Below are 10,807 nucleotides of genomic sequence, written 5' to 3'. Positions count from 1 at the left end.
ACGTACTTGTCTTGTCAGGCTTTCAACAGGCCGAAAACTATGTGTGCGAAGACATATTTCACGTGGCATGTCCAGCGGCTACATTTAATGACAAACATTGAGAATCAGTTGCCTCTGCCAACACCCGTGACTGGAGGTTGATGACCGCAGAGTCTTTGCCAACTTAACCCTCAGTGATTTACACCTTCGAATATCTATGATACAGCTTTGTAGTATACATTATTACCTCATTACTGCCTGGGGCCTTCGTGTCGCTTTTTCATAAAGCGTAAGTGAGCTATCCAACGTTAGATCTTAATTTTCCGTAATTCTTATCGTCGAACTGAGATTGTGCGGCCTAATTGCTTTGTCTCGGGTCAATTAAGGACATGTCCTTTACTCAGACATGGGTCAACAAAAGTGCAGCCAAAGAACGTTGATTCACGCCCACTGTTAGATGGGATCCATACGTCATTTATAGTGCGAACATGGACGGCTCAGCTGTAGTTTTGCTGCTGTGCGCTGTGTGGACGATCCCCACCTCAGCCGACGGGGCCGCGAGTCTGTCGTCCCTCGGTCTCCCCCTACCCGACATCCCCACGGGGTATGTCTACAAGAACGGTAACCCGCTGGCGCCCGTTCAGATCGAAATGTTCGGGGAACTAGTCTGCCCAGACTTCAGGGCAACTTTCCCCATCTTGAAGGAAGTAGCGGACTGGTACGGACCGGACCTTTTGTGTCTGAAGATCCACCTCTTCCCGCTACCGTACCACAAGTACGCCTTCTTGACTCACCAGGTTAGTACCGAGGAGACGATCTTAATAAATTCTCACGAGTGGAAAACTACAAGTCTTTCTTTCGAACCTGAAGAATAGGAAAAGTTGAGGAAGTCTAAAAGTAAAGGGTGTTGTTCAAAGACGCCACTACTGTCAACAAGACAGTGTAGGGCCGCCACTGAGGAGGTACTAGTAAATGTTTTCGGTGCCGTTTGTTGGTTGGTTTGCACACAATTCATTTCAGGCAATTACGCGTCGTAACCGGAATATGACCAAAAAACTTTTTGATTCGTGGGTAGATCTTAGAACATTTACCAACGCGACAACAGATTCAGAGTAAACAACGAAGCGACGCTGTTGTTTACATAAAACAATGCCGGGTAAAGTGGTTGGTACTGCTGGGTACATACGAGTCAGGCCGAAGTAGAGAAAACGCTATGCAAACATGTCAACTTACGACCATAAACCTAGGCCCAGCGGATCATGGTGTTCTATCAAACTTCTATATCAACATATATGTAACGTTACAGGTTCTACATATCATTGAGCCCTACATCGGCATCAACGGTACGTTCGACTACATGGACCGCGTCTTGACTGACCTGGAGAAGTTTTCTGGGGAGGTCATGAACAGGACGGAAGGACAGGTGTACAAGTAGGTCTGGTTCTTTAACATACATGTGCGTTTGGGGCACTGGAATCTCAATGTGGCATGAGCGTAAGGCTTGTAGTGGTCTGTATCTAATACGTATAATCCAAAGTTACCAACCATTTTTTTCTTTGTGGCTCGAGCTCTTGAACTTATGTTCTATTTTTTATACCATTTACCGTATTTTGGAGTTGAATGAACGGACGAATGAGTAAATGGCAAATGGAGTAAAAAGAAAGGTAGGAAAGAAATAGGGAAGGAAGGAAGGAAGGCAGAAAAGAGGGGATGAATTAAAGAATGAAGGGTTAAAAACGACCTGGATGCAATTTTGCAGTGAGTTGTTGAGTATTGTCCAGACTCTCGGAGTGACCGCTGACCAGTACTGGACGGGACTGGACACGGGCCCCCCAGACCACAGAGCTAGGACCGAGTTCAAGTACGCCTGTCACCGTAAGTAGACAATCGTTCTGTATAACAGTGCTGCAAAATCTACATCCAAAGTGTGGAAAACATTTGTGTGGTTGAAGAGTTGGGTCTAAAGGAAGTCTAACCGATTATCTAATGGACTTAGATATAATATCCCAATTTCCTTCGAATTTATTCTACGTCTGCATTTGCTCAAATCCCCTTTGCTAAAAAGCATACATAGTCGACAAGACCGTCTCTAGTACGTATCATTCTATATTTTTTCTACGAACATGTATATGAGGACAGAGCAGCCTCTGCTATTCTCCGAGCAGATCTACCGGTGGCAATAGCAGTATCCAAAGGGCATATGAAGTACTATATACATTGTATATTGGCCAATGATAGTGCTTTTGCCCTTTGGATACTGTCATTGTCACCGATATAAATCTGCTTGGATATTACAACCCTCAACAACGCCCAAATTGTTCCATGATAGGGGGCGTGGCTGCAACCCCCACGTATTTCGTCAACGGCATCATGGTGAACCCCGTCCCGGCATCCGAGGGCGGAGGGTTCGGCTTGGAGCAGTGGAAGGAAACGTTGGACCCGATGTTGGGAACTGAAGAACAGAGAGATCAGAAGGAACAGTTGGTGGGTACCGAAAGCTATATGTACAGTTAACAATGATTTACACATTGTTCGAAAGAATCTCTAGAAAGAGAGTTGAAAGGCATTGACATGTGCTGTTGTTCGGCGACTAAATGTTCGTCAATTTGTCTCTCACACACGTGAGTGTGATATTATCTAGAAGTATACATTACCGCCGTAACAGATCGCATGACTACACTTATTACCTTCGCCTAGACGGTTATGTTTTGGTCATCGTTCGTGTGTGTGTTCTGCCTTCCGTCTGTAAACACGATAGCTTAAGAATGCCCAGATGGATTTTCTTGATACCTGGTATGTGGGTATGTCTTTTTAAGACCTCGAAATGATTAGATCTTGGGCCCCCTAGCGGTACTGCAGTGGAACGTCCGGTGTTGATTTCTCGTGTTCTGGACATGCTATGGTAATGATTTTTAGTGGCAGATAGCTCGAGCTCTTGAGAGGGAGAGTAAGTCCTGTAGGTTTGGGACCCGAAATGTTGGTATGTTTTGGGTGAGTGAATAAGTTCTTTCAATTTTTCTGTTCCTTTCCCACAGGCGGCTGACGGGTTCAGCTATGGCACCTGTCCGTCCCGGAGCTCACAGGCCCAAGTCACGTGCCCAGGTGCCGCGGACAGGACCAGTTCAGCGACAACTCCGTCCTTCGTGTCTATTACTGTTCTAGTCCTGTCAGCTGTGTTCGCACTGCATGGGCCAAATGTCTGAACCATAAGGCATGAACAAGGTTTTCCTTCCAAAAACTATTGAAAATCATATTGTTACTTACATTTTCAGCAGTGAGTTGGATGCCAAATAAAAGAAGAATCCGAAGGGGAAAATATCTCATAAGTCTTTGTATTTCATTTCTTGCTGTTCTTGCTGTATCCTATAATGTTTTGTAGTGTACACTTTGAGTGCCCTTATTGCGGAAAGGACATTTCTTTCTCTGTTTCCTGCTCTGGTAGGGACCAAAAGCCCCACCGAAATGTAACATACATAACTGTACTGAGGAAACTGTTTCGGTAAAAGATGGATTCGAAAGCGAAACGTTTTGTATTTGTAAGCCAGCTAACGTTGTAGCCTCGTGATTTAAATATGACTTTAAGAAACTTTTCCGATACGAAATTCATAGTCTCCATTCAAGGATTCGTTCCTTTTAGTCCCGGACAGGAAAAAAGAACGTTTCGCCGAGAATGGTTCGGTCAGGACTTCATGGGAGATCCAAAATACCACTCACTGTGCTGACAAAATGTACACTAGTATAGTACTACACTACAAGGTCAGAGGTCCAGAGAAAGGTTGATATCGCAAACAGGTTTGTCATACAGGTCTCTGTTTGCCAGAATGAACAGTTTTTCCAAATCCTGGTCGGGGTAGAGCGTGCACTAAGTGTAAATAACAATGTGTATAACGTTACGTACATAAGCAAAGACTACAATTAACCTGGACTAATGATTAACCGTTAGCAGTTGTAGACTTGTTACACTCAAGTCTTATTTACACTCGGCAGCTATAAAACTTTGGATACCAGGCAACGCGATGTATCACGTAGCCTGGTATTCAAAGTATTACAGTTGCCGGGCATATGTCTCTTGTCCTCTCTCGCAAATGAATTAGCTATAGCGAGCTAGCGAACTTTCAATTAAAAGAAAATCATTCCCATTAAATAACGACTACAGGTAAGTGTATTTGTGCACTGTTTATACAGTGTATAGTGACAAATCGAGACCCTATCCGTGGGATCATTTAGTTGATGAAAAGCTATGACCTTACTTTAACACTGAACACTGACTAACGTGAACTATATGGATGTTAAGGCAAAGGTTAATTAAAAACGCCGCAACAAACACATCACAGTACAAGGTCACAGAGCAAGTGTATATGTCAGGGTAAAGATTGCAATCAGGATCACCGAAATGGGTCCGAAATGTTTTCTCGCTACAACATTATTCAGCGATCTACCTTATACATTAGATGTTCATCCCGGTAGGGGGCGTTGCTTCGTCTCTCGCATATTTTATCAACAGTATGATATGGTGATTCTGATGACGGCAGACGGGACGGTGCGAAGTTTGACTTGGAGGAGTGGAAGGAAGCGTTAGACCCCATGTTGGGCACTACAGAGCAGAGGCAGCAGAAAGCCTGTCAGCCGTGGTTTAATATGTTGTGTGACTCAGACATATAGAAATACAACAAGAGTCCGTAGGACACAATTCTCCGTGAAGTATTTATAGTATGTACAAGTATTGACCCACACAAATTGCATCTCTTCTCAGTCCAAGTAGTGTTTTAGAGCAAGTAAAGAAAAAGTGTTTGTTTATATTTTTCTTTCGATACAGGAGTGGTCAACCTGCTGAAAAGTATGTTTTTACAGTATGGCACAGATGGGATCTAGAAATTCCGGGAAAAGTCACAAAGTTAGATCTAGATGGCCCCTTTTCAATTATCAACGAACCATTCAGCCTTACAACTAAGATGTATCAGAAATCACAAATATGCAGTAAATCCTGTTTCCACAATTTATTGCAGGCCGGCCTGATCTATAGCTATCAAGCTATTTGCAATAAAAAAAGGCTCATTTATATTATCGTAACATAATTTCACGAAGGTCAAAGGTCACCGGATCTAACCACCCGGAAGTGACACTGGCGCGCGCACTTTTCTGAGAGATATTTCTCAACAATCTTTCATCCCCTGCGTAAACTTTTTACATTGTCACAGCCTCCGTATTATAAACTACAAGTGTGGTAAGTTTGAAGGTCCAGAGATTTGCCATTTTCACACTGTGCGTAAAAATGCATCGTCCGTCCCGTGCGCACATACTGTATGCGAGTTGCGAGGGACACGGCATACTTAATACACAGACTGGAGTTCACTCGGCACATGTTCGCAGCTAAAACTCACAATTCCCGTTGCCGCATTGGTATGTAACTTGGTATATCGTTTGCTAGGTTGCGTGTGGTGATGCACGTTGTCTATTTTTCAATGTAACAGTGACTATACGATCACAGCAAGTAAGGAAGATTTATACCCCGTATCTGCCTGAAGTATTCCAGTCATGCATAACGGATTATAACATGGTCCCTATGGCAGGGCAGTGGGACATAGCATTAATTATAGGGGTGCAATTACGATATTGGATTGACGTTTAAAGTAGTTATGGTGTAACAAAGCTATTGTGCATCACCACGCCGAACCAGGCAAACGATATGCCAAGTAACACACCAATGCGACAACGGGATCGTGAGTTATAGCTGCGAACGCGCAAACAAATGCAATCCCAATACTCCCAGAAGGAGGTCATCCTCCTTCCCGGAGTAACAAATCCTATACCTACTGCTGAACTTCACAGTCTAAGGTCTGGCAGATAATATTCTTAGTCAGGGAGCGAGGATGTCTTTGTTGTACTTTTCTAATGTGATAGGTCGGTTTTCTAATTGGATATATACAACAGCTATGTAGAAATAAACATGGAAGTACCATCTAAGCATAGTGTACATGGAGTCATTCAATATGTTTCTTAAGTGATCATCCCAGTTTAAGAGAAGTGTTCCTAACTTAAAGCTGTTGACATAACGTACAATGCGATACGAAACAATCGTGACTTCAAGTAGTAAGAGAAAGATTCTCCAAGCAAAATTTACATCAGACAGTTTCAAAATTGAATTAAAAAATCACGCCAAAGTAATATCTATAAGAGTGTGACTGAATCAGTGTCTACAGATCGTTCCTCTTTCACTAGTTTCATTGAGTTCATCAACCTCATCAAGTTATTGAGTCTGCTGCGCAGTTGTTTCTTGGTATATGGGTGCCCGCCCCCACATAGTTGGCACGTTGACAGTGTCCAACAGGGTTGGCGCCTTCTTGGCTTTCTCCACCCTGGCCTGGATCCACTGGCAGTTGTTCACCGTGACGCAGCTGTGCGCCCGGCGGATGTGGTTGGGCTGGATGCCGAGGATCTCCCAGCTGTCGGCCGCGGGGTCGTAGTATTCAAAAGCCGGGGTCAGGTAAGCCGCCTCGAAGGTGTCCCTTCCACCGGTGATGATGATCCCGCCCCCTAGCGTCGTAATGCCGCACTGCAGGTGACTGTTCTTCGGGGCGGGGACTTTGAAGTAGTCCATGAAGTCGACGTCATACGCACACATGGTGAAGAATCTGCCTAATATGGGCATCATGTAGATCTTCTTGCCGAGGCCGATGGCCTGGTACTGCCGCTTCCCGCCGTGGTACGAGCTCACCGACTCCACGTCCCACGTCTCGTTCCCAGGATCGTAACACTGCACCTCCATCATCCGCTCTTGTGGATCGTCGCCTTGGTAACCAAAGACAAACAGCTTCCCGCTACAGACCGCTGTTGCGATTTTCCTCACAGATTTCAAGATTCTGGGCAGTAGCTTCCATGCGTTGGTACAGGGATCGTAAGCTTCGAAACAGTCTTCGTAACTTGATACCTCCATCATGTCCCCGATGGCGTAAACGCGGCCGTTCAGCGTTTCGAGGCGGACGCGGCCCTGATGCTGAAGGAGAGGGTCGGGCAGCCGGTACCAAATATTTGTCTGCGTCGCAAACCGCCAAAACTCAGACCGTCCCTTCTCGTCGAAAATGGCTAAGATGTAGATGTCGTTGTCCCAGGCGGACACGGCGTGGTAGCAGTACTTGATTCTGTCAGGGATGGACGAGATGATGGCCCAACACTTACTCTCAGGCTCCAGGACGTCAATGTGGCTGACTTTGTCACTCTGACATCCCGGCTGTTCACCTCCACTGATGCCTCCTACCTGCACCACCACCTGCACAGCGCACACCATGAATATTTCATTATCTAGTCATTACTTCTATGTATCGTGCTTCAGTGGCAACGTACTTCATTTGGCAAGACACAGACCGCTTTTAAAGTTGTTGTGATAGTTACAAATATGGATATAAACTTGAACCTATCAATAGTAATGTTTTACGGCCAAGTTGTCATTCAATAACAGCGAAAAATGAGGATAATAGCATTAACAGCAAACAGTGAAATCTACCTGAGTTGAAAAGGTTTTCTTCTTGTGCTCGCTGATTTCCTTCTCCGCCATCTTCACTTCTTCCATGGCTTCGTTTGACTTTTGAACTACCACCGACGTCTTCACGGTATTCTCAAGGTATCCCTCATTGATCAGTCTTAATTTCATTTTCTTGAGGAGTTGTGGAAGATGCTCCTTGAGACCTGTCTCGTCATGTCTGACCCATTTCATGACGACCTCAAAGATGGTCTCCCTCCCCCACCTACACGCCCTGTCCGTCACTATGCTCTCCATGTCCTCCAGACTTAACTGCCGGAAGTCATCCGAACATGAGACTTGCGGCAGGTTCTCTAAGATGTACGCCCGTGCCTCTTCTGCCAGCTTCTTGCGCGTATAGAGGTCGGCAAACTTCATGATGCCGACCGAGTTCTCCACGTCTAGTTGCCGGCGGAGAAACTCGCAGCAGGCCTTGGCGAGTGGCAAAAGCTGAAAGATGGAGCTGGCGTGCATCAGCGTCTCCACGTTCTTACTGGTGATGGTGATCTCACCGGAGTATGCGTAGTCCATGATCTCATTCACGACAGGTGCCGAGACGTCCCGAAGCCAGATGTAGTCGTTTTTACTCTCCACGAAGTCTCCGAACAGCATCAGCTCGAAGTAGTTGCTGAAAGCCGCTAAGACCATCCTGTGACACGGGATGTCCAGCTTTCCGACTTTTACGGTCAGGTCGCAGAACTTTCCCGCCAGTCGCAAGTTCCGTATTTTCCTGAACACGTCCTCGCATTCGTAGTCGTAGATGAGGGAGTCGGTTTGGAAGACTTTCGCGCAGCCGCGTTCGGTCAGGTGGCATGTCAAGTCATTTGGCCCGGCTTTCGTGTTGACGAGTCGGCGTAAGCCTTCCGCCAGGGTTCTGGGGTGAAGCTTGTCTGTGAACGTGAGGTCCCCGCTTTCATCGGTGACGTAGTCGACGTCGGTGCTGGTAAAATGTGGGGCTGAGGTGTCTTGGGCCCAGGGCTTGTGATGGGTTAGACATTTTGGACACCACAGACATGGAGAAGAGAGATGAAAGGTTAGAGAGAAAGAAAATTTAAACGAGAGAAGACCGCGGTCATGGTATTAGATCTAACAGTTGTAAACAGTTGGTCATGTAGCAAAGTTTTTCTTTGAAAAGATGTAGGGAGAATGTTTTGCTTTTCTAAGGTAAATGTGTACGTGTATGAATATGATAGTCACCCGTATGCCTAACGGAATGCCCAGGTGGGGACAGGGCGCCCCCGCGAACTCGCCTGTCTGTCGCCGCGATTGCTGACCCCCCGACACAGACAGCATTGGCTGAAACACAAAATCCGTTGAGCATCGTTGGTTTTCCAAGAATCCGGTATATATCTATCAAGAATGATTCAACCATCATTTGATGTGATAGTGCAAAAGTAAGCATTTTGTTGCAATAAATACATGTGAATGTCAGTTCATATTTAGAGCACCACAAGGAACAATACTAGGACCACTTACCCCGACCAATGCTCCCAACAATGAGGGATCTACAACATTCTCGGCCTGGAAGTAAGCAGCCATTTCACAACCTGCAAAAATTACGATAGGAATTTTGTTACGCGATAGCATCTTTCATTTTCCGAAGTTCGTTAAAGTCATTTCGAGTCATACAGCAGAGTAGAACTAGAAGAGCTCAGCAGAGAGGAATGCTCGTTACATCAAATTTGCAAATCTGATTATCTTCAAACCTTATGTTGCAGATGGGCGAACGGTTAAGTTTCCCCGAATGAAGCGTTTGCTTCCTTCTAGATCTTTTATACGTACGTATCTGTTTATCTTCTTTTCTGTCGCAGCCATCCAGGCACTGTTGACATATCTTACCTTGTGAGGACACGTCACATAATCTAGGGTGGACAAACATTCTGATGACAAGCACGTCCAGCTCTTAAAATCACAAATGAATTTGCTGATGTATCAACCAAGGATTTTATCTACACTGTATTAGGAAACAAAGAGTCCAAAACGGATGTACAAGAATCTGATGTTATATTTGAAGTTCCGATTTGGTGCTCGTGCGTATTGTAAAGGCACTCCAGATTCTAACCATTTTCGTCATCTGAAGGGTTCGAACTTCAAACGCACAGCTATCTGATGAGTTTTCAGCGTGCCCTCAAGTCCCGGATGTCATGCAGATGAATTTGCACTTGTACTGCCATTCTGGATCAATGCCACATGCACCGATGCAACGGCTGCGAAGTCCTACGTTTGCGTATCAAAACCCATCTTGCTCATGAGCAGCATAACGACCCAATTCAGCAGTGATTCGTGACCTTTGTCATTGTGGAAAATATAACATGTTGAATTGGATCTTTATTATCATTAGTGGCAGACTTAACAGGCTGGCTCCAAAAACATTTGCGTACAAAACCACAATCATTGTTTCAACACATGCAAGTCTATCACTACTGGAAACACATATCTATGTCAAACTGGCCCTTTGCGCACGCGCAGTCTTGATTTCGGTTGATGGTAAAAACGTAAGTTACCCCGGCTACCAGTATACCGAGCTGTCAATGTGTATGATGAATTGCGACATATGTGGATCAGCAAATGGTTACAAGCTACAATGTCTCTAAAATACTATCATGGCCGTAGAAATCTTAAGAACATATCAAAACAGCAACCACACTTCTAGGGCTGTTTCCGAACCGAGACTCGGGCTGGTTTGGTAAGCGTAGGTATCTACAAAGACTTACGTTCTGGGTTGACGTTGTCAGAAAGGCTTCACCGGCCAAATGACGCTCACTCTGTCGGATGCACTGGCCTTAAGTCCGGGATGGTGCATCAGTTATTTCACCTCACTTTCATATCAAATCGTTGTGCATAAACGACGACCGTATCAGCTACAAATGGGTCGCCGACTTGTTTAGGAGACGGGCGGCTAAATTTAGCCGCGAGAATGTTTGCAATTTGAGCTCTGCACAAACATTTTGAACGTGAAGGGCCGCAGATTACTGGTTTATCGTGTCTTCCCTTTCACAACTGGCACAAGTCGCTACATAAAACAGGTCTTCCCGTGGCGCCAGTAACATCACAAAAGGGGCAAGATATTTGTACCCTGTAGATGTTTAAGGCTGTCTTGAATCTACCAGCTACACTGAGTGGACTATGGATATGGTGTTTCTGAGTAGGCAGGCAAAAGCAGAGCATTTCGAGTCTTACCGCATTAGACGCACATTCCCCTACGCCCCTTATACCTCGCGTACACATTGGTACTAATAATAATAGCGTAAGCTAAATCGTAATCTTAACCTTCTTTGTTGCAGCTACCTCTGCTAGCTTATCTCGATGATG

General features: G+C 45.2%; 2 protein-coding genes across 2 annotated transcripts; one reads left to right on the top strand and one right to left on the bottom strand.

Annotated features, from left to right (window-relative positions):
* The first annotated feature begins 239 nt into the window (after window positions 1–239).
* On the top strand, window positions 240–3,297 carry LOC136443329 (uncharacterized). Its single transcript, XM_066440525.1, has 5 exons — window positions 240–776; window positions 1,286–1,410; window positions 1,739–1,854; window positions 2,309–2,463; window positions 3,015–3,297. The coding sequence occupies exons 1-5, from the start codon at window positions 468–470 to the stop codon at window positions 3,180–3,182; spliced, it is 873 nt and encodes a 290-aa protein (XP_066296622.1). The 5' UTR covers window positions 240–467; the 3' UTR covers window positions 3,183–3,297.
* A 1,023-nt stretch (window positions 3,298–4,320) lies between these two features.
* LOC136443309 (kelch-like protein 21) lies at window positions 4,321–10,544 on the bottom strand. The gene is made up of 5 exons (XM_066440502.1): window positions 10,210–10,544; window positions 8,972–9,042; window positions 8,693–8,791; window positions 7,481–8,473; window positions 4,321–7,246 (listed from the first exon to the last, which is right to left on the bottom strand). The coding sequence occupies exons 2-5, from the start codon at window positions 9,032–9,034 to the stop codon at window positions 6,227–6,229; spliced, it is 2,175 nt and encodes a 724-aa protein (XP_066296599.1). The 5' UTR covers window positions 9,035–9,042; window positions 10,210–10,544; the 3' UTR covers window positions 4,321–6,226.
* Window positions 10,545–10,807: the final 263 nt, after the last annotated feature.

The sequence above is a fragment of the Branchiostoma lanceolatum genome, chromosome 1, assembly GCF_035083965.1.
Source record: "Branchiostoma lanceolatum isolate klBraLanc5 chromosome 1, klBraLanc5.hap2, whole genome shotgun sequence".
Taxonomy (NCBI): Eukaryota; Metazoa; Chordata; class Leptocardii; order Amphioxiformes; family Branchiostomatidae; genus Branchiostoma; species Branchiostoma lanceolatum.
This window is presented reverse-complemented; position numbering and strand designations above follow the sequence as displayed.